The sequence below is a fragment of the Nicotiana tabacum genome, chromosome 22, assembly GCF_000715075.1.
Source record: "Nicotiana tabacum cultivar K326 chromosome 22, ASM71507v2, whole genome shotgun sequence".
In the NCBI taxonomy this organism is placed as follows: domain Eukaryota; kingdom Viridiplantae; phylum Streptophyta; class Magnoliopsida; order Solanales; family Solanaceae; genus Nicotiana; species Nicotiana tabacum.
The window spans coordinates 10731221-10755622 of NC_134101.1; the positions used below are offsets into that span (position 1 = coordinate 10731221).

The 24402-nt window shown below is 36.9% G+C and overlaps 2 protein-coding genes across 3 annotated transcripts; both read left to right on the top strand.

Annotated features, from left to right (window-relative positions):
- The first annotated feature begins 8374 nt into the window (after positions 1–8374).
- On the top strand, positions 8375–12806 carry LOC107813235 (protein DOUBLE-STRAND BREAK FORMATION-like). Of its 2 annotated transcripts, none has more exons than XM_075245147.1 (6): positions 8375–8559; positions 8665–8872; positions 9963–10106; positions 10869–10995; positions 12192–12391; positions 12481–12806. In XM_075245147.1, exons 1-5 carry the CDS (start codon positions 8501–8503, stop codon positions 12371–12373), a joined length of 720 nt encoding a protein of 239 aa, XP_075101248.1. In that variant the 5' UTR covers positions 8375–8500; the 3' UTR covers positions 12374–12391; positions 12481–12806. The 2 variants fall into 2 exon arrangements, with proteins under 2 accessions (XP_075101248.1, XP_016493961.1); XM_016638475.2 differs by having other exon boundaries at positions 8376–8559; positions 12486–12806.
- A 4365-nt stretch (positions 12807–17171) lies between these two features.
- On the top strand, positions 17172–18449 carry LOC107813236 (LOB domain-containing protein 12-like). The gene is made up of 2 exons (XM_016638476.2): positions 17172–17420; positions 17976–18449. Exons 1-2 carry the CDS (start codon positions 17262–17264, stop codon positions 18345–18347), a joined length of 531 nt encoding a protein of 176 aa, XP_016493962.1. The 5' UTR covers positions 17172–17261; the 3' UTR covers positions 18348–18449.
- The last annotated feature ends 5953 nt before the right edge of the window (positions 18450–24402 follow it).

A 24402-nucleotide genomic window follows, 5' to 3' on the forward strand; every position in this document is an offset into this window, starting at 1 on the left:
ATGCCCTCAAATCTCCTGGCAATACTCACAACCTACTGATAAGAAATATCCATCTCTAATTCCCTAGCCATACTACTCCGGATGCTGGGATGGAGTCCCTCAATAAACCGTCGAACCCTCTCTCGAACTGTGGCAACTAAGGCCGGTGCATGTCGGGCCAAATCACTGAAGCGAACCGCATACTCTGACACAGTCATAGCACCGTGGCGCAGCTGCTCAAACTCCGCGCGCCATGAGTCCCTGTGGCTCAGAGGGACATACTCTCTCAAAAACATGTCCGAGAACTGAGTCTATCTAAGTGAAGCTGCCTTAGCTGGACTACTCAGCTCATAAGCATGCCACCACTGATAAGCTTCTCCTCTAAGCTGGAATGTAGTAAAAGAAACCCCGCTCGTCTCTGCTACGCCCATAGTACGGAGAATACGATGACACTCCTCCAGAAAACCCTGAGCATCATCTGTAGCCAATCCGCTGAAAGTAGGTAGGTGGTACTTCTTGTACCTCTCAAGTCTGAGCCGCTCCACCTCAGAAGTTGATGCCCTAACTTCGGGTTAAGCTGGAGCTGCCGACTGCATTAGTACAACCAATGGAACCTGGCCGACCTGAACCCGCTGCTCTAGAGTACCGGCGACGGGAGTCTGTGCTCCTCCCCCGGCCTGAGATGTGGCAGGAGTAAGTGGAATCAATCCAGCCTAAGCTAAGGTGTTGAACATGCTCAGAAACTGGGCTAGAGTCTCCTGGAGGGCTGGTGCAGAAATAGGTACCTCAGGTGTCTGCCCTCCAGCTGGAGCTACTGGGGGCTCCTCTGTAGCAGCTCGTGCGGGTGCTCTGGCTGCATCACGTGGACGTCTTTGACCTCTACCCCAACCCCGGCCTCTCGCGGCACTAGCAGGGGGTGCGAGTGCCTGGTCATCAAATCCGTTTGTATGTGTCCTCACCATCTGTGCAAGAATAGAATACAAAAGTTTAGAATCTTTGAAGTCAATAATTTTCGCACGACAAGGAATCAAAGTAGTGAAATTTTCCTAACAGTTCCATAGCCTCCCGAAGATAAGTACAGATGTTTCCGTACTGATCCACGAGGCTCTACTAAATCGGTTTATGACTCACGACACCTATGAACCTAGAGCTCTAATACCAACTTGTCACGGCCCAATTTCCCCTCTGTGTGACATCGTGACGGTACCTAGTCTCTACAACTAGGTAAGCCTAACATTTTGCAGAATAGTGAAATAAAAATATAAATTTAACCAACTATTCAAAAATACACAACAATTTCAAAAATCCGGAACATTGTGAATCACAAACTACAGAAAAAAAAATCTAGTGTCTCTATACATGAGAATCTAACAAGGAATATACAGAAGATAATGGACATGAGAAAGAGTAGAAGGGGACTCCGAGGGCTGCGGACGCGGCAGATATACCTTGAAATCTCCAAAGTTGTCCCGGCTCACTGATAGTGCGGCTGATAAGGTGCACCTGGATTCGCACACGAAAAATATGTGCAGAGAGTAGCATGAGTACACCACAATCGGTACTCAGTAAGTGCCAAGCTTAACTTCGGTCGAGTAGTGACGGGGTCAGGTCAGGGCCCTACTGATAAATATATAATAAAATAATATAGAGTGTAATATCGCAATAAAATAAAGGCTGAAATTTAATAATAACAAAATCATTGAAGGTAACAACTCAGTACACAGAAACACAACAGGGGATCTCCCGAGATACCGTCTCGTAGTCCCAAACGCAAATGTGCAGTGGGATCTACCGGAATACCGTTTCGTAGTCCCAAAGTAAGTATGCAATACAGGGGGATCTCCCAGAATACCATTCCGTAGTCCCAAAGTAAATATGCAGTACATAGGGTTCTCCCGGAATACCGTTCCGTAGTCCCAAAGTAAATATGCAGTATAGGGGGATCTCCCGGAATATCGTTCCGTAGTCCCAAAGTAAATATGCAGTATATGGGAATCTCCCGGAATACCGTTCCGTAGACCCAAAGTAAATATGCAGCACGAACGATAGAAATACAACTACCTCATGAAATTCTTACGATTTAGACTAAGTACTAGTCAGGGAAGAAGTAGGAAATTCACTAAGCATATTGCACAGAATACACATAACAATTAAGACACGTAGACATGTTGTATTAGATTAAACATGATAGCTACACATATTGGAATAACTCAATTAAGAATGAAAATAGATTAGTACCCATTAAAATGGTATAACTCAAAATAACAGGGAAAACATGTTACTCCTCAGTAAGAAAATTGGGTTTTTACCATAACTAGCCCGTGTACGTACTCTTCACCTCACGTACACGGCGCTCACATATCACAATAGTTCCAAATCTAAAGGGAATTTCCCCCACACAAAGTTAGGCAAGCCACTTACCTCGAACCAAGCTCAATCAATCGGTCACAATGCCTTTCCCACGAATATCTGGCTTCGAATGGCCCAAATCTAGCCAAAATCAATTACATATCATAAATACAACAATATAGGCTCATCTAATTAACGAAATCAACACTTTAACGAAAATTCCAAAATTAACTCAAAAATCGCCCGTGGGGCCCACATCTTTGAATCAGGTAAAAGTCATAAAATACGAAAGCCCGTTCACTCACGAGTCTAACCATATCAAATTTACTAAAATCCGGCACCAAATGGTCCTCCAAATCCACAAATCAAACTTCTAAACCCCTAGCCTAAAATTCCCAATTTCCACCTTAAATACACACTAACTAGGTGGAAAAATATATGGGGAAGCAAGATTATTGATCAAAAATAAGCACAGGGGACTTACCTCAAGAAAACCCTCTAAATGCTCTCAAGAATTCGCCAAACCCGAGCTCAAAATGTTGAAAATGAACAAAAATCGCGAACCCTTGCATTTAAGTGTTCTGTCCAGAAATCTCGCACCTGCGGTCCATAGTCGCACCTGCGACGCCGCACCTGCGGAATTTCCATCGCAGGTGCGGAAATGACCTACGGGGATTGGGTCCGCATCTGCGAGCAATGGGCCGCGCCTGCTCCTGCGGAATTATTCTGCTTCTACGATCACTCACGCCCTGGCCCCTTCCGCTTCTGCGCTCAATCTTCCGCATCTGCGGATGCGCTGATTTGGTTATACCTCCGCACATGTGACCTCCGGCCTCTTCCTTCCAAACTGCACCTGCGTCCCTTGGCTCGCTTCTGCGGGCTCGCACCTGCGGTCAGTGTTGCGCAGGTGCGATTACACCAGGTGCAGTAGCTTCAGCTATTCTTCCAAAACCAAATTTGATCTGTTAACCATCCGAAACACACCCGAGACCCCCGGGACCTCAACCCAATACACCAACAAGTCCTAAAACACCATACAAACTTAGTCGAGCCCTCAAATCACATCAAACAACGCTAAAATCATGAATCACCCTCCAATTCAAACTTAAAGAACTTGAAACTTCAAAATTCTACAACCGATGCCGAAACCTATCAAACCACGTACGATTGACCCCAAAATTTGTACACAAGTCATATTCAACATTACGGACCTACTCCAACTTCCGTAATTGGAATCCGACCTCGATATCAAAAATTTCACTATCGGTCCAAAACTCCAAAAATTCGATTTTCGCCAATTCAAGCCTAAATAAGCTACGGACCTCCAAAGCACAATTCGGACACGCTCCTAAGTCCAAAATCACCCAACGGAACTGACGAAACTCCATTCTGGAGTCGTCTTCACACATTTCCGACTACGGTCAAAATCCTAAGACTTAAGCTCCCATTTTAGGGACTAAGTGTCCCAAAACACTCTAAAAACTAAAACGAACCCTCCCGGCAAGTCACAATAGCATAAATAGATATGGGAGAAGCAGTAAATAGGGGATCGGGGCTATTACTCTCAAAACGACCGGTCGGGTCGTTACACCCTAAAACAACTTTTGTTACTTGACCCTTTATTCCCATCTTTCTTTGAAAAAAAAAAGAAGAAAAAAAAAATCTAGTACATCGGGACCTCAATTTTTTTTCATGCACATGGATAAAATATTAGGGATAAAGAAAAGAGAAGCATCTTAGTATGTTCTTTTCTTACACGGATCATTTATTTTTCATGCAATGTGTAGGAAAATGTAAATAACTTATACATATAAATAATTTTGTTGTAGTTGTATTAGTCATATGTGTAATGTACTTATAATTATATTATGTTTGCTACGTAATTATTTGTATCATAATTAGAATTTTCTCAAAATTGCATTAAAAGGTCACTATTGAATCATTGGTTTAACTTTATTTTTTTTCCCTTTTCTTCTCTGAAAATACTAATATTTATTCATATACTTCTTTTTGTATGTCAAACCACGGGAAGTAAATATAGATATCTCTCAAAGAAAACTTGGATCAAATTTCAATTGTAAAAATATTTGCTTAATTGATTCATGTACGACACATACAATATTCAAAGAGAAGAAATATTTCTCTCATTTAGGTATGTGTAAGGCAGATGTTACTACAATTTCTGGTAGTAGTAATCTAATTGAAGGCTCTGGAAGAGCCACTATAACTCTTCCTAATTGAACAATACTTATCATAGAGAATGCAATATTCTCCTCCAAGTCCAAGAGGAACTTGTTGAGTTTTAAAGATATCCGTCGAAATGGATTTCATATTGAGACAATAAATGAGAATAATATCGAATATCTCATCGTTACCAAGAATGTCTCTGGCCAGAAAAGGATTATTGAGAAGTTTTCATCTTTATCTTGTGGCCTGTATTAGACAGGAATTAGTACAATTGAGGCACATTCTATCGTAAACCAAAAGGTTACTGATTCCAATACTTTTGTACTTTGATTCCAATACTTTTGTACTTTGGCATGATCGATTGGGACATCCTGGATCAATTATGATGAGACGAATTATAGAAAACTCAAATGGGTATCCATTAAAGAATTTAAAGATTCTTTTAAATAATAATTTTTCTTGTACTTCTTGTTATCAAGGCAAGTTAATTATTAGACCATCACCAACAAAGGTTGGGATTGAGTCCCCTGCGTTTTTGGAACGTATACAAGGGGATATTTGTGGACCTATTCACCCACGTAGTGGGTCATTTAGGTATTTTATGGTCTTAATAGATGTATCTTCTAGATGGTCTCATGTGTGCCTATTGTCATCTCGCAACCTGACGTTTGCAAAATTAATGGCACAAATAATCGATTACGTGCACAGTTTCCCGATAATCCAATTAAGTCTATTCGACTTGATAATGCTGCTGAGTTTTCATCTCAAGCATTTAATGATTATTGCTTATCAATTGGGATAAAAGTGGAACATCTTGTAGCTCATGTTCACATTCAAAATGGCCTTGCAGAGTCTTTGATTAAACGTCTGCAATTGATAGCAAGATCGTTACTCATGAAAACGAAATTACCCACCTCTGTTTGGGGTCATGCCATTTTACATGCAGCAATACTAATTCGTCTCAGACCGACAAATTATCATAAATATTCTCCGTTGCAATTAGTTTTTGGTCATGAACCTAATATATCCCATCTAAATATTTTTGGATGTGCTGTATATGTGCCTATAGTACCGTCATATCGCACAAAGATGGGTCCCCAAAGAAGGTTAGGAATATATGTTGGGTTTGAATTGCCCTTCATTATTCGCTACCTCGAAACATTAATGGGAGATTTGTTTACTGCTCGATTTGTAGATTGTCGATTCGATAAGGCATTTTTCCCAAAATTAGGGGGAGAAATTGGTGAAATCAAACGGGAAATTTCATAAAAAAATTCATCATTATCTCATCTTGATCCATGTGCCTCTATTTGTGAAGAAGAGGTGCAAAAGATTATCCATTTATAGAAAATAGTAAATCAAATTCCAGAGGCATTTAGCGATCTAAAAAGGATAACGAAATCACATATCCCTGCAGAGAATGTTCCAATCCGTATTGATGTCCCTGTTGGACAATCTTCTAGTGTCATAGCTAATGAGTCAAAAGCACGCCTAAAGTGTGGCAGACCATTGGGTTCTAAGGATCGAAATCCTAGAAAAAGGAAAATAAATGATCAAGATGACACTACGAAAGAGTCTCATAAAGAAACCCATGATTTAACCAATCCTGAGATTCATGAGGATATCGATGAGCCTGAGACTCAAGAAAATAAGGAACTATCAATAAATCCAATCGATATTGAGACAAATTTGAATTGATTGAATATAGTGGTGGATTATGTCTTTGCATACAATGTTGCATCTAGCATTATGCAAGATAATGAGGATCTTGAACCTCAATCAGTTGGAGAATGTCGACAAAGACGTGATTGACCAAAATGGCAAGAAGCAATCCAATCTGAGTTGGATTCACTTACGAAACGTGAAGTTTTTGGGTCTGTAGTCCAAACACCTAATAGTGTTAAACATGTTGGCTATAAATGGGTCTTTGTACGTAAAAGGAATGAGAAAAATGAGGTACAAAGATATAAGGCACGCCTTGTTGCACAAGGATTTTCACAAAGGCCTGGTGATTATGAAGAGACGTATTCTCTTGTTATGGATGCTATAACGTTCTGTTATCTCATTAGTCTTATTGTCCATGAAAAGTTTGACATGCATTTAATGGATGTGGTTACAGCCTACCTTTACAGCTGACTTGATAATGAGATATACATGAAAATTCTCGAGGGATTTAAAATGCGTGACGCACATAATTCAAAGTCCATAGAAATGTTTTCAATCAAATTGCAAAGATCTTTGTATGGTTTAAAGCAATCAGGAAGAATGTGGTATAACCGCCTTAGTGAATATTTATTAAAGGAAGGTTATATAAATGATGCCATTTATCCATATATTTTTATAAAGAAAATAACATCGGAGTTTATTGTACTTCCCGTATATGTTGATGACATAAACTTTATTGGAACTCCTACAGAACTCCAAAAGGCAATTGATTATTTAAAGAAGGAATTCGAGATGAAAGACCTCGGAAAGACAAAATTATGTCTTGATTTGCAAATTGAACATTTGGCAAATGAGATTTTTGTTCATCAATCTGCCTACATAGAAAAGGTATTAAAACGATTTTACATGGATATAGCATATCCATTAGGTACTCCGATGATTGTTCGATCACTTGATGTGAATAAGTACTCGTTCCGACCTCAAGAAAAGAATGAAGAGCTTCTTGGTCCTGAAGTACCATATCTTAGTGCAATTGGTGCACTAATGTATCTTGTTAACACTACAAGGCCTGACATAACTTTTTCAGTTAATGTCTTAGCAAGATATAGATCTGCTCCTACAAGGAGACATTGGAATGGAATCAAACACATATTGCGGTATCTAAAAGGGACTACAGATATAGGCTTATTTTATGGCAATGATTGCAGTCTCGGATCTTGTTGGTCATGCCGATGCTGGGTATTTATCTGACCCACACAAGGTTCGATCTCAAACAGGTTATGTGTTTACATACGGAGGCACTGCAATATCTTGGCGATCGACTAAGTAATCAGTTGTGGCTACTTCATCTAATCATGCTGAGATAATTGCTATTCATGAAGCAAGTCGAGAATGTGTATGGTTGAGGTCTATAATACACCTTGTTCGAGATAAATATGGTTTGAAGTGTGACAAACTACCCGCAATTTTATATGAAGACAATGCAACATGCATAACTCAATTGAAGGGAGGATTCATAAAAGGAGATAGAACAAAACACATTTCACCAAAATAATTTTTTCACACATGATTTTTAAAAGAATGGTGATATCAGTGTGCAATAGATCCGTTCAAGTGACAATATGGCTGATTTGTTCACAAAATCTCTACCGACGTCAGCCTTTAAGAAACTAGTGTACAAGATTGGGATGTGAAGGCTCAAGGATGTGAATTGATGCTCTCATTAGAGGGAGTTAATACGCGGTGTACTCTTTTTCCCTTACAAGGTTTTGTCCCACTGGATTTTTCTTGCAAGGTTTTTAATAAGGCAACCAAAAAGAGTATTTCTAAACATGTGTACTCTTTTTCCTTCACTCAGTTTTTTTTCTTTTTCTAATAAGGTTTTAACGAGGCACATTATCTATGAACATCCAAGGGGGAGTGTTATAAGAAATATCAAATTATGGTAGATGTCTACTCTTCCTTCATGATCTTCATCTCAAATGCTTAATGACATATTCAATGACATATTTTCTATGTTTAATGACATATTCAATCACTTTTCATGCCTATATAAAGGCATTGTAATAAATAGAAAAATATATATAATTGAAAAAAAAATAAGAATCTCTTCTCTCTTTCTCTATATATTTCTTAGCTTATTTTTTTTGCTTGTTCCGTATTGTTACTCAGTTATATTTTATAACAAAAAAAAATTTAATAACGAAAATTTTTAGGAGGAGCTATTGGAGATTTACAAGAGCACGAAAAATCAAAATTCGAAAAGCCTTTAAATAAGCGCAGTTTCAAATCTTCAGCTCCTCATTTCTTTCTCGTGAAGATGTCAATTGCAGTCTCGCAGCAGATCTCTCTTTTCCAATCCCAAATCGAAAGCCGGAGGTTTGTTCCGTGCTCATTTTCTCTGTCTCTATTTCCGATTTATCAATAATTTTCATTCTGATTCAGTAAAATGCGCTTGATCTGAGCATGGTTTTTTGTGTGCAGATTCAATGAAGGAACTATTCGAGTTCTCGAATCCTTTTTAGCTTCAAACGACTTCAAATACTTGGACGGAGTGGTGCGCGCTTTGAAACAGTTCGTGAGAAACGAATCTCTCTGCATTATTCAGGAAATCGCTGGAAAATCTACGGAGCATAAGCTTCTGATCGTCGATTTTCTAGTACGCGTTTTTGCTCTCATTGGAGATACTGAGGTATACAACTTTGGCTTTATTGTGTTTAAATTGATGCGTATTATTGTACATTTTTATTTTGATTTGGCAAATTATTACTAGTAGTTATTAGCAGACAGAGTTATTCAGAAATAGGAGTTGTTTTCTGTAGGATGATGTTGATGACACTACAAATGCATATAGTGGAAGAGAGTCTGATGCGTTAAACCATGTATTTTGCTGAATTTTCATGATAAGTAGAAGACTTACTGAATTTTTTTGGGCGTTGTGTTCGGTAATTGTATTCTCTTTGAACTATATATGTCATGGAAAACTTCTGCTTAGGAAGTTGCTTTATTAGAGGATTTTAGTGTTCGAATGCACTTTAATATGTGGTACTTAGTAGATTACGGATAACTTATATAGCTGTAGAAGTGGTGGTGCTTTTGGTGGTGGTCGCAGGAAGTAATGTGAGTAGCAAAAGATGTGAACAATTATTAGCTGCTGGCTGGAGAAACTGGTATTAGGTTGTACCGGTAAAGGAAATATATCCTTCCTTTTGTATATATATGCAAACTTTTTTAGGGAAAAAGATAGAGAAAATGAATTACTTAGTATAGGCGATATTAGGAACATGAACCATTTGACTCTCCAGTAAGTGTAATGAAGGAATAATGCTAAGTGCCACTATATACCTGATGGCTTAAGCTGAAATTCTTCGAAGCGAAGGAGACGAGATCAATTTTATGACTCGTACCCATATTTATGCATCACAATTTGGCTGAAGTGTGAGATTTAAGAGTTTACTGAGTCTTCAACTGAATGTCATTGTACATAGTCGTGAAAGTTTATTTGATATTAGAATCATGGCACCGTGGTTCAAAATTCATCTGTTGGAACTTGCCAGAGATGCTTACAAAGCTTATCAGATGTTACAGTGCCTTAAATGTTATTTGACATCCAAAGTGGTAGGCATATCCTATGCTGTGAGACTTTGAAACATTACAACTGACAATGGTTTTAGTTTCTTCTATTTTATCATTTTTCTTTTTTGTCTTTTTTTGTTAATAATTATGTAATATCTTATTTTTTGTTCCAAGTACGTGACTCTTGGCTATTTGGATATTCACAGAGTTGCTTGGCCTTGAGATATGAGGCATTGCTTATGAGAGAGCAAAAAGCCACCAATGATCAGAGACTTCTTGTTTCATATAGTGAGTGGCTCACTTTTGCTGAGCATTCACTGGAGAATGGATTTTGTTCCATCGCAAAGAAGGTAAATTTCTGTCAAAATTATGTACTTGTAAGCATATTACATGTGGAAATGGGCACAGAATAAAACTTTTAGTATGTGCAGTTCGTAGCAAATTTAAGCTCACTTCATCAGTTTTTGATCTCTACTTTAGAATTCATTGTATGCTACTGGCATGTTAAGGTTGGCATTATTCTAAACTAAAGTACTGCTCGTACTGTTTTCTTGTTCTTCATTTATGTGCATGTAAAGGACTAGTTCCAAAATCACAGCTTATAGGTTCTCATTGTGTCATCATGTTTTCCCCTTATGGATATGTTTGTAAATCAGCCAGAAGTGAACTTCTTAATAGGTTCTAGCTGGGTTGAAATAACTGATATTATTTATATGATCTGATATTCAGCGAAAACCCAAAACTCCGGTTATCTCTATGCCTCTTGTTGGAGGAAATCTCTTTTATGTAGGTTACATAACTAGGAATTACACTTCACTGCTGAAAACATCTCCTTATAATTGGCCCCTTCTCCTCAGCTATGAGTTCTCCTGTTTCTACAATAATATGGACAATTTGCGATGGTAGGAATTAGATCAGTCAAGCTACTTAACTATTGCATGTTTAACATCTTGCTGACAATAAAAAGCTGTGTATCACGCGATGCTAGCTATTTTGTGCATTGCCTTTATGTACCTTGTATCTTATGGCATCAAAACTCTAGAGATGTTATTATATCCTACAGCTTATAGCGAGCCTATCTGAATATCTGCCTCTGAATTGTACTTTTGCAGGCATGTGAAAAGGCACTTTTATGCTTTGAGATGAACATCGTTGTTGACCCTGGAAAAGATGACTTTGTAATTGAAAAAATTAAGAAACTTAGAGATGTTGCTGTAATATCGGCTTCTTCAAGATCAGGTATCAAGTATTAGCATTTCGTTAAGATCACTCATGTGTTGACCTTCATAGTTAACGTCAGTCGTACTCCACTTCGGTATACTGTGCTCTATGATTTGCTTCTATTATCATCACTTCCTGTTTACTTAATGGCAGATTAGATAATGTTATGGCTACCCTGTCTAAAAATGTTTCATGTTATCTAGAGCATTTACAATTTCTAGAACCAAATTTGTGTGAACCATTTAACATTTTCATGAAAGGTCCATTATTTACTAGCGCAGAGTAATGAGTATACATGTACAAGGCTGACTATGGGATTATAAGTATCACATGGCTTTTGAGTTATGTTGTTTGAATTGACTCATTTTGAGTAGTCTTGTGATTCCAAGAAAAGATAACTACTCAATGTTCAGTTCCGTGAAAGTAGTCTGTTTTCTTGAGGAAGATTGGACCACAGCATGTTGCACAGTATGCATCACTCACATCTTACGCAAATACAAGTATTTTGGTTATTAACTTTTGTAATCCTCACGTATTGATTAATTTGTTTGTTATGGTAATATTCACAATTGTTACCAAAAAAAAACTTTTGTAATCCTCAAGAATGGCATCGGTGTTTTCCTAGCACAGAATCTATTTTGGTGGATTTGACGAAAGCAAGTGCAAAAAGATTTAACAATGACAATAAGGACATAGCATTTGAAAACTTGAGAATCTGCTTATAATTACTCAAGGGTTAAAAGGAAGTAGGAAAGATAGCTGTATTTCCTTAGTTTTAGCTTTAGAAGGTACTTTTCTCCCAGAAACTAGTATCTTTTAACATATAGCTATTAGCTTCTTTTCTTTGAATCATCAAGAAACTAGAAACTGCAAGGGAAGATGATAATAGCAGAATTTGAGCAGGTTGATATATCTTAATTATATGAAAAAATCAGGGATAGGTAAAGGATGCAGCAGCCTGAAAAGTAAAAAAAACAAAAAAAACAAAAAAAACAAAAAAACTAAGGACTTTTAGCTTTGTTTTTTACTTCTTATGCATTGTATGTCCTTGACATCTCATAGTTCAATTATTGGATTGGATTATTGAATTGAATTCTATAATTTAGTGGAATGTCAGCAAATGTTCCTTCAGAGCATGTAACAAGAAGGGGCGGCGAAGGGGAAGTTAACAATTATCAGTTCATTATTGCTATTGCTTTCTTGTGGTACATTAGTTCAGGCGCAGGCAGCAGAGTACTTCAAGAAGAAAACAACTCTGCAGACCTCACAAGGATCCTACATTTCTGTGGAAGCCAAAAGCTCAGGAAGCACTCTATTTAGAAATGGAATCAAAAGACGACACAGGCGCCAATTGGATGAACATCGACATTTGGAACAGAACCAAGAAGCGTCTTGAGACGTGCCAAATATTTTGGTAGGTTATTCTGCCAATTTTCTTTCCTTCCCCTGCCCACTTAATGCCAAATATCGTATTAATTTCATCATTTAATTACAATTTGGTAGTGCAGGAATGATTTTTCGTAGAAGTATTACAATATTAGAGGTCACCAATTTGACAAAAAGATCAACTGCCCTTAGCGCAGGAATGATTTTTCTTATAAGTATTACAATATTAGAGGTCACCAATTTGACAAAGAGATCAACTGCCCTTCCATATGGTTAGTACAATCTCTCCCACAGATGATTACTTTGATTGTAGCACGATTCAATTGCTACAATAGATTTGAATCTTATAAGAAATTTGGTCGTATACGTATGCCTGCGAAAAGAGCCAACTTTTGTGCTGTGGCAAGAACCTCTTGATTCATCTACTCGCTCTCCTGTTCAACATTTGCTCCTGCAATATAATAAATAATTAGACGCCCCCCCACCCCCTGGACAATTGTGATCAGCATCACTTTATGGCAATTTAGAGTATACTTAAAAAGGACAAGGTCAGACTGCCTACTTTGTCTCTTCTTGACCTGAGTCCTGCAATATGAACCTTGCATACTGGTGATAAGCCTTCAAATAAAATATGTTTCTTAGGGAATCTGTAATTAATTCTAAGCAACAAACAATGAGTATATTTGCAGCTAGAAATTTAATTAGCTTCGGCCCCTCTCCATGCAATCACGTGCCTATGCAGTTGAGTCTTCTGTCAGTTTTCATAATTAAGCAAATTGGATTAGGTAAATCCTACGAGTCAAAACCAGCGTGTTGCCTTAGTAAGAAAAGGCTCAGGCATATAAAAATTTCTTGAAATCAAATTACGCATACCAACATTCACAACTAATTGATGATGGATTCTTAATGAAACCTCTTATGGACTATGACCGATCTTAGCCCCTAACTCACCCTTTCTTGACATTGCAGAGGAAATATTAGATTTTCGTGGAAATTTTTTCTTAAATTTTCATTACACGGGGGAAGGGGGAGGGGAAGGGGAAGGGGGATAGTAAGAATTATCTCACTATTGTATGAAAAAACTCCACCTTCTAACGATACCATTAGACAATAATACCTTGGCAGCTATGTTGCTGGACTCTCTAAAATGATGCCGCACCTGTATCGGATTCTTCAAAAATACACTATTTTTGGAGTCCAAACAACATAGCTTGGCAGTGGTCTTCATGGAAATAATTCTCACCAATGTTTGCCACTTTTTTTCCTTTGATTTTTCCTTTACATTTCTGTTTGCAATATAAAAAAAAGGCAACTTGGTACACAGAGTATCTCGCATCCACACATGGTCCGGGAAAGGGCCGCATCCCTAAGGGTGATGTAGATTGTCTACCCTAGTGCAAACATTAATGACTGCTTTCACGGTTCAAGCCCGTGACTTATATGTGATACGAAAATAACTTTACGCTCCAAGGTTACTTTCAAAACTGACCCAAAAAATGAAAAAAGATAAATTCTCAGCCGAATAGAACCCGAAGCCTTGGGAGTTGGGAACCCAAGAGCACTTTCCAGCAGCAAGTGGATCTCCGCTAAGTTGTCTCTTCAAACTCCCCAAAACTGTAAGCAGGCAAGTAGCTATGCTGTGAAAGATTAGATTACCTTGAATTTCCATATTTTTAGTTGTCTTAACATAAAAAAAAGACAAAAGAAAGAAGAAAACATCCATTTTTCCAATAATCGAATCTTCCATATCACCAAGTGCAATTAATGGATGCATTGAAGCTCGCATGTTTTTTATTTTCTCTAAGACGGTACTGAAGATGTCTGTTTTTCACCCTTACTTTATTCATCACCTTAAAATAACTGATTATTGCCATAACCCCATAAACAATATTTACAAGGTTCTCATCCTGTCGACCACGTCTCTTCTTCCTAAGAGGGTACTTGATTTGAAAATTGAAATTGGAAACTGTTATAGAAGAAAAAGTACGTAATTTATGAGGTAAGGGTGAAGGGGAAAATGATTTAACTTATACTCACTAATAGTGTAAAAAATTTATTTTAAAGGTAACTTATTTCGTTTTCTAGGTTATTGATTCTACTTTTTATGCATGATACATATAACTATATTGAAAAATTAATCTAAATAATCGTCCACCCAATAATTTAAATTAAAAATAATACATGTATAATATATATATAATCGTGTATAATTATTATATAATCTATGTATACTGACTAAAAAATGTAAACCCCGAATCCGGCAGACTTCTTGTATAAAAGTTCCAACCATATTTTAGGTGATATGGTTATAATAAATTCTTTTTACTTTGTCATTGTATAAAAGTTAAATTCAAAGGAAACAGTGACTTGGTTAGTAGACTAGTGAACATAGAAAATTGGATATGATAATTATTCAATTGTGTTCTAGTAGCTGGGAAAGAGAGCTGTTTTCCTCGGAATAGAAGATAAGAAGTTTGGAATCATGTGGAAAGCATTAAATGCTGAAGAGTGAGAATCGACCTTAGGGTTCTTCAATTCTCATTTGTTTAGGAGTATCATTTCAGAAACCTCGTGATACATTTTGCACTAATTTACTGTGGAGATTTTTAATTCTAGTTGTCGTGCTAAGCCATAACTACAGAAGAATCTTTTCATTTTCATGCCAACTACTTAATGGTGAATCTGATGTGTAACAGGTTAAATTACTTAATTTTGTGCATGTTACCAGTTACCACTCATGTCCTATTAAATTACAATCCTTTTGTTGTCATTTTGGTCTTCTCCAATTAATATCCAACTTTTCCAACTCCTGGATGTTAAAGAGACGACACTTGGACGAAATTAACAAGTAACCCGCCAAAATTAATTTTCTTGCTCTTGAAAATTATTTCTTGCTCTTGATAGTGTATCTCTAAGAAGAAAGTTAAAAAAAAAAATAGAAGAGTTAACCTAAATAGCTTCCCACCAAGGCACCAACCACTAAATTAAAAATAGCTAGCTAGTGTATAATATATGTACAAACATGTGTATAGCCGTATATAATTAATATATAATAATATATGTATACCAACTAGAAAGAATAAACAATCAATTAAGCTGGTTATTTGTGTAAAGATCCCTATGCAACTAACCCCCCCCCCCCCTCTTTAAGCTTGAAAAAAGAATTTATCAGGCAAGATTTTAGCTCATAGCATTTGAATTCAGTAGATTGCTAAATATGCTCGAACATAATATTTCGTATATGTACATAGGGGTGGTTGATGGCTTTTCCAGCCATTACTATAGAGGTAACTGGAAGTTGGAATTTGTGTTAAGCACGTTGTATTTTGAAGATTAAACAACTTTAACACATGGTTTACAGCCTAAACAATAATTTCCTTTAATAAGAGTCCTTAATTAATGTCTTAAACAATAATTTCCTTTAAGAAGAGTCCTTAATTAATGTCTACCAAAATATTGCTCGTCTGCCAGTGGACAAGTCAATTGACACAAATTAAACCTTAAAAGGTCTAAATGTGGAAAATGAGAGGAAAAATTTAAGGTTTGCCCAATTCGATTTGCGCCAGTATTAAATTAGTAGTATTTTGAAATTCAATAGACAGGAGTAGTAATTTTCTATTACTATATAGCTCGAGCTTCTTTTGCCTCCAAAAAGGACTGAAATTTTATTAGTGGCTCCTGCTTTCTTGTATGCACTAGTAGTATATAATTTTTCAGACCTCGCATTAGTTACCTGCAATAAGAGATAACTGTTTAATAAGTATGATCTGGTAATTAACTTGGAAAATAGAATAAAAATATCATGTTACAATAAATGTGATACTGTTATTATTCTCGTACACCGTTATTGTATATAGCTAAATTGGCCAGAGAAAAAAAAACTACTTAATGTTTAGCTTCATTTGGGTAATCTGGGTAATTTGTATCCAATTTTCACACCTAATTAAGTGGTACGATGGTTGAACAAGTTATTAGAAAGACATATTATCTAACTAAAATTTTATGTTTTCATGTGAATGTCCGCCAACAAACATTCACGTCGAGCTCATATTTCTCTTGCTCGGGGCTAGGACTTTTGCATCGTTACTCACCATTTTGCTAAACCCTAACCCTAGTTGTTCTACCAAGAATTTATTGCCCCTTGTCTTATCTAGTCTTTAATTAAAAGCACTTCTTCTTCTTCTTCTATTCTTTAAAAATATTTCATTTGCAACCTTATTCATTATTTATTACAACTAGTTAGTGTCAATATTAGTATATTGCTACAAGTATATATAGATCTCTAATATACATGAGTCAAACAATAACGTGGAATTTGATCAAACTGAATTAGTTGCCAACCTTTAAATAGTAGCCGACCTTTAACGCATCTTGGCGGTGGTCAACCTCTCAACCTTTATTCCTCATCATGATTTAATTTTAAAGTAATTAACCTAAATGTCGTCTACCCAAAAGTAGTCGATAGATATATAATACATGTATAATATAATCGTATATAATTAGTGTAATCAATGTATATCGAGAGCTGTTAATATTTTTGGCCGAAACCAAATGTGTAACGTCTTCCTTATTTACCTATTTAAACTAACTCAGAGAGTAAAATGAAGCTCAAAATGATTTTTTTGCGTTTTCGTTTTCTAAATCCATGAAGATCTAACTTTATGATGTCATTTTTACATGAATAATATTTTCTGATTGGCAGTGTTCCCAATATATTTTATTTATCAATCCATTCTATACTAGAGTAACTCTTCCTAACGCGTTATAAATAGGTTCCCAGCTCATTCTCTTCCAAGCTACACTTTGTCCTAGCTATTACTACTACTACATCTCTCTTCCTTAATTAATTCTCATTAAAGAGAAATTTCTCTTAGTTTAACTTGTCTTTTTGGCACAAAATGGGATCAGGAAGTTCTCCTTGTGCTTCCTGCAAATTATTAAGGCGTCGCTGTACCAAGGACTGCATCTTTGCTCCTTACTTTCCTCCTGATGATCCCCACAAGTTTGCCATTGTTCACAAGGTGTTTGGTGCTAGTAATGTTAGCAAGATGTTGCAGGTTTCTCCTTCTTCCTCTCACCCTTTATACATCCTTCTTATGTAATTCTATAATACATCAACCCAAAAGAACAACATTAAACCCTTTATTAATTACCTTTCACGTAGGGTTATGCAACCATTTAAATCTACGTTTCTTTTAAAAGTAAAATAAAACTTTGGAATGACTAAAAATGTCGAATGGAGAAACTCCGAGCACTTATCCCTTTAGTCGGCTCTAAATGGTGTGAATTCGGTTATTCGGACATCCCCAATGCATGTAGCAAATGAACTTGAAATGACCCAAAAAGGCGAATGGTCATGTAGAGCCGGGGCGGAGCTACCCTTGTCGAATGAGATCAACTGAAACTTATTTGTTAGAAAATTGCACTGTATAGATAGGTTAATTTGTTATATATACATAGGTTAATATGTACTAGTGTGTTTACTTCTTTATATTTTGGCTCCTATATATTAGTGAAAATTCTGATTCTGCCATTGACGTAGAAGGATGGTTTCTTCATGTTATGCAAAGTTTTGTAAGATATCTTTTTTCTTGGTTTACATTTATATGCAGGAACTTCCAGTACAACAGAGAGGAGATGCAGTAAGCAGTTTGGTATATGAAGCAAATGCAAGAGTGAGAGACCCAGTTTATGGATGTGTAGGTGCAATCTCCTTGTTACAGAATCAAGTATCTCAATTACAAATGCAGTTGGCTGTAGCTCAAGCAGAGATATTATGCATCCAGATGCAGCAAGAGCCTGTTCCCAGCTTGCCAACAACGTGTCTAATGGAACCTCATGTCGAGAAATCATCACCATTTTCAACAAGTAACGCTACTAATTACAACTTCAATAATAATCTGCAATCTTACCTCAGCTTTACGTCCTCTAGCACTAGTCATGTAATGCAAGACCCTGTAAAGAGAGAGTCTCTCTGGACATAAAAACTAGGCAGCTCTTGTTTAATTTGGTCATCTTGTTTTGTAGCTGGCTAGATGTTTTGGACTTCTTAAGTAATGAAATGCTAGCATTTCGACTGTTTCTACGGTTGAATATTACTACTCTCTCTCTCTTCTATTTTATATGATAGTAAAATCTTTAAAATTAGAATGAAACACACATGTTTTCATGTTTAGAATTTCTTTAACTTTAAATTTTTCATTTTAAATGTCACCTCCTTAAAGGATAGTAGAAATGTCACAATATATTCAAAATTACAAGTTCTAAGGGTACTTTCTGTGCGTAAAAGTATCTGTATTTCTTTCTTAAACTCAGTTTTCAGTGAAACACTACCATACATAAAACGGAGTAAGTACAATTTGCAAGTCTTTCTTTCTTTGTCCAAAATTATAGAAGGAGGTGATCACTCGGATTCCGCCAACATTTTGTGAATCTAAGGACTAAGGTCGATGTCTGAGGGTGGAAATTATCTTTTTTTCTTCTTCTAATGGGTTTTTGCAATCATGGAGAGGGATAGAGAGGACGTACTGAATTTCAAATATGAAATGGAAAGACTAGAGATTTCAAACAGGAAAGAAAAGAATATAAAGCGATGAAGAGGGGTAGTATAACTTATTTAATTTGTATTTATGTGCTCAAACCGAGGTCCCTAGCATGTGGAATTTTGTGGAGTAAGAGTGAAGTAGGGGTTTGACATTTTCATGAATTGTTAAGCTAACTAGTGTTTGAACATAGATTTGGTTGAAACTTAAAAAAAGATTTTTTTAAATTGTATTGAAAAATAATTTTTGAAAATTGAAGTGTGTTTGGACATTCATTTTATTTGAAAAAAGTTAAAGTTTAGTGAGTGGAAGAAAAACTTTCACCCAAAAACTACCATAAACCAGTTTTTCGGGAATTTAAAAAAAAATTAAAACTTTTGTCAAGAACTGATCGTATTGATGGGGTCCACACCCATTAAAAAGAAAGGGAAAAAAGGTTGCCATATAACCAAAACAAGTTTTGGCCAAACTTTTTGATATCAATTTGCAAGAATCAAATTGGCAAGTTGCAACGAGGCAAGCTTCTGATTGGTTGGAAGTGAGACCACTCTTCCTACAAATAGATACATCGGCTTCATTCTTTAGACACACAGAAGCAACGAAGCTTCAAGTTTTCACTCATAGAAAAATTGTCTGTGAAGAAAAAATAGAGAGTGTGAGCAATATTATAGTGAGGTGGGAATCTCAATAGAAGGTTATTTTTTTTGAGTGTGTAGTGATTTTTGGAGAATTTACTCGGGACTACTAGGTGTAAAATTCCTCATTATAGTGGATTACTTTGCTCCTTTCGGATCTGTGATTTTTTTCCTTATTCAAAAGGGTTTTTCTACGTTAAAAATTTTGTTGTTCTTTTTATTCTTGTTGATTACCGTATCTCGGTACTACATTATTATTCCGTTGTTATAACCGTAAATATTATTTATGTGGGAGTTTTATTCCCAATAACTGGTATCAGAGCACAGATTCTGCTTATTCATAAAAATACTGTTCACGATCGGTAGTACTATACTCGGTGAAAAATAAAATGTCCAGAGTAAAGTATGAGGTAGTAAAATTCAACAGAGATAGCGGTTTCTCAACATGGCAAAAAAGGATGAGGGATCTACTCATCCAACAAGGATTACACAACGTATTAGACAGTGATGCCAAGAAGCCTAATACCATGAAAGCTGAGGATTGGACTGACTTGGATGAAAATGCTGCTAGTGCAATCAGGTTGTACTTATCAGATAATGCGGTAAATAACATCATTGACAAAGATACTGCATGTGTCATTTGGACAAGGTTAGAAAGCCTATACATATCCAAACGCTGACAAATAAATTGTACCTGAAGAAGCAGTTATATGCCCTACATATGGGTGAAGGTACACATTTTTTGTTACATTTAAATGTGTTTAATGGATTAATCACGCAGCTTACCAACCTCGGAGTAAAGATCGAGGAAGAGGATAAAGTCATCTTACTCTTGAACTCATTGCCATCTTTATATGATAATTTGGCAACAACCATCCTGCACGGTAAAATCACTATTGAGTTGAAGGATGTCACATCGACTCTTCTACTCAATGAGAAGATGAGAAAGAAGCCTGAAAATTAAGGACATGCTCTCATCACAGAAGGTAGAGGCAGGAGTTACCAAAGGAGTTCAAGCAACTATGGTAGATCCGGAGGTCGTGGAAAGTCCAAGAACCGATCCAAATCAAAAGCCAGAAATTACTACAATTGCGATCAACCGGGTCACATCAAAATAGATTGCCCAAATCTAAGAAAGGGCAAAGGTGAAAGCAGTGGCCAGAAGAATAATGACAACACAACCGCCATGGTGCAAAACACTGATAATGTTGTCCTCTTTATAAATGAAAAAGAGGAATGCATGCACTTGGCAGGTCCAGATTCGGAATGGATAGTTGACACAATTGCATCTTACCATGCCACACCGGTAAGAGAATTTTTTTGCAAATATGTAGCAGGTGATTTCGGCAATGTGAGAATGGGTAACACGAGTTACTCAAAGATTGTGGGGATCGGTCACATTTATATCAAGACAAATGTCGGATGCACATTAGTTCTAAAGGACGTGCGACATGTACCTAATTTGCAGATAAACTTAATCTCGAGAATAGCTTTGGACCGAAATAGATACGAGAACTATTTTACAAATAAAAAATAGAGACTCACCAAGGGATCATTGGTGATTGCAAAGGGAGTTGCTCGTGGCACGTTGTACAGGACAAATACAGAAATATACCGAGGTGAATTGAATGCGGCACAAGATGAGATTTTTGCAGATGTGTGGAACAAAAGAATGGGCCATATGAGCGAGAAGGGATTGCAATTTCTTTCAGGAAATCACTCATCTCTTTTGCCAAAGGTACAACGGTAAAACCTTGTAACTACTATTTATTTGGTAAGCAACATAGAGTCTGATTTCAGACATCGTCTGAAAGAAAATTGAATATACTTGATTTAGTATATTATGATGTTTGTGGTTCAATGGAAATAGAATCTATGGGTGGTAACAAATATTTTGTTACTTTTATTGATGATGCTTCACGAAAATTGTGGGTTTATATCTTGAAAACCAAAGATCACATGTTTCAAGTTTTTCAGAAGTTTCATGCTCTGGTGAAAAGGGAGACATGCCAAAAGCTAAAGCATATCCGAACTGACAATGGAGGTGAGTACACTTCAAGGGAATTTAAAGAGTACTGTTTAAGTCATGGGATCAGACATGAAAAGACAGTTCCTGAAACCCCACAACACAATGGGGTAGCTGAGAGGATGAACCACACCATTGTTGAGAATGTGAGAAGTATGCGCAGAATGGCTAAGCTGCCTAAGTCATTCTGGGGTGAAGCAGTTCAGACAGTCTGTTACCTGATCAATAGGAGTCCATCAGTTCCATTGGAGTTTGACATCCCAGAGAGAGTTTGGACCAACAATGAGGTGTCCTACTCACATCTAAAAGTGTTCGATTGCAAAGATTTTGCACATGTACCAAAGGAGCAGAGAACAAAGCTGGATGATAAATTTGTTCCCTGCATATTTGATGTCGCCCAAACTCACACCACTAATTGGGATTGTGAGGCGGTCGATGCAATTATAATTACCCAATGCGAGTCGAGGTTGATTCCACAGAGAGCTTTATGTTGGATTAGGTATATACCTAGTCTAAGTATATGACGTGCCCAAGATTACACTTCCACATATTCGGTTGTTTCTTTTCTACTTCTAAATCTTATGCTAATGCTGTAATTGTAAAGCTAAAGGACGATGTTTTTGGTATTGTTGTTTTTCAGGTTATAAAAGATCTAGGGTTGTAACTTCCTCCTAGTTGGTTACCTAATGGATTGAGAGCTTTAGGGCATGTTTGGTTGGTCAGGATACAATATAGCAATCACACGCGATTACTCACTCTATACCTCTTGGTAGTTTGAATGATTTTTCCCAATTTGGCTTTCTCAAATCCAAATGGGTATCTCACGAAACAAGTGATATGTGCTCAAGTCGGGTCTTACTATCTCTAGATTCGACCCTTTAATTGGGGCTATCAAATTCTCGAGTTTACCCCAATTTCTTGTTAGCCAAGTTTTTCTAGACTTAGTCTCTCTTTCTCAAGTAGAGACTAAGTCAATTAAGCATGAATCAATGTTTGCAACCATCAATTCTCAAATTCAAGCAAGAACTAGGCTAAATATCATATACCCAATCATAAATAAGCTCTAATTCAATCACTCATTAAGTACCCATACTAGGGTTGGGTCACAACCATAGCTAAGGGTTTAGCTACACATAGAAAATAAAGAAATTAAAGAAAAAACTAAGATAAATCTCATAATAGATGATTAAGGGAAGAAAATCTAATGTTAAAATGATAAACTATTACAAAGTTGCCCAAAACAGTAAAGAAAAACGGCTATCTATTTTCTGGAGTTCAAACTTAACCTAAAAATGAAAGAAAGATCTATTTATACCCAGCTAAAATTATCGGACAAAATTGCCCCTGCGGAGATTCTGCGGCCGTACAATTATGTGTGTAGTCCGCACTTTGACACTAGCTTGACAGGATGGACTTTTGTGGCCGCACGATTCTGGGTTGGCGGCCATACAATTCTGGGTTGCGACCGCACTTCTTCAAGCGGTCCGCACATTTCTGAGTACGGCCGCACTCTCGAGTTTTAGCTTGGACATGCAAGACTTCTGCGGACCACACATTTCTGAGTGCGATCGCACTTTTGATTCTGCATCCGCACAATAATAGTGCGGTCCATACTTCTTCATGACCCCAGAATCAATCTCTCTGAACCTCATCTTCTGCGGCCGCACAATAATTGTGCGGTCTGCACTTTGCATGGAAATTTTGTGAGAAGCTTCCTCATGTTCTGCGGCCGCACTCAATATTGTGTGGTCCGCATTTTGCCCTTTTAGCTTTGTTTTGATCCTTGTCCAAAATTACTCCTTCTTGAGTTGATTTTTATCTCTTTGACTCATATTCCAACACTCCTGTAATAAAGCACATTTCATCAATTTTCGGGAATATCTTTAAGCAATTTTGAGCTAGAACGAAAGTAAAAGAGTGCAAATAAGTAGTCAAAATCCCTACTTATCAACTCCCCCAAACTTAAGCTTTTGCTTGTCCTCAAGCAAATAAGGTAATTCCCACCTCCACAAGAAAAGAGCTATTTCAGCTGGCCTAAGGTGAATCAAACACACATCAATTGGGACCAACAGTTACCCATGACACTTACGAATTATCAACAATGCAGTGATTTGACTTTGTAAGTACAATAGTTCTAATGTAACACTAGAGCATCAAGAGTTGACTTTATTCATCAAGGAAGCTCGCTCTTTCATGTAGGTCATTGTGGATCCCAAACTTCTCCTCCTCTACTCTCCGTTAGCATATCTCACTTTAGAATGTAATACTCAATACAAGGATTGTGAAAAGTTCGCTCATCTCTCTCAAAAGAATGTCGCAAGTATGGCTCGAAGTACCATATGCTTGCCCCTTATGTAAATCACCACTAATGTAAGCTCACTCGACTTGTAATCATGTAGGGCTTTTTCGGGATGTAATGAAGGCTTTTGGACTAAGGTAGGATTTGTTGGAATATCATCTTTCCTTAAGCATTCCATTTTCTCTTTTTGGCTCATACTTTGTCGACTCTTTGAGTCATGTTCTGTCACGACCCGAAATTTCCCATCGACGGGACCGTGATGGCGCCTAACATTTCACTTACTAGGCAAGCCAACGTTAGAGAATAATTTATCAATTCCTTATTTCCGTTCAGTAATTAGCAATAATTAACTACGATGAAATATAACAAGTGCGGAATATCATAAATCTGTATTAACTACTACCACCCGGATCTGGAGTCACAATTCACGAGCATTCTAGAACTTACTACAAGTAATAGTCTGAAAGAAATACAACTATCTGAATGAAAGAAAATAGTAGGACATAAAAAGATAGACGGGGACTTCAAGGTCTGTGA

Coding starts and splice junctions, on each gene's coding strand:
- LOC107813235 (XM_075245147.1), top strand. CDS start 8,501: ATGTCAATTGCAGTCTCGCAGCAGATCTCTCTTTTCCAATCCCAAATC. Junction 8,560..8,664: donor TCCCAAATCGAAAGCCGGAG/GTTTGTTCCGTG, acceptor TTTTGTGTGCAG/ATTCAATGAAGGAACTATTC. Junction 8,873..9,962: donor CTCTCATTGGAGATACTGAG/GTATACAACTTT, acceptor GGATATTCACAG/AGTTGCTTGGCCTTGAGATA.
- LOC107813236 (XM_016638476.2), top strand. CDS start 17,262: ATGGGATCAGGAAGTTCTCCTTGTGCTTCCTGCAAATTATTAAGGCGT. Junction 17,421..17,975: donor ATGTTAGCAAGATGTTGCAG/GTTTCTCCTTCT, acceptor ATTTATATGCAG/GAACTTCCAGTACAACAGAG.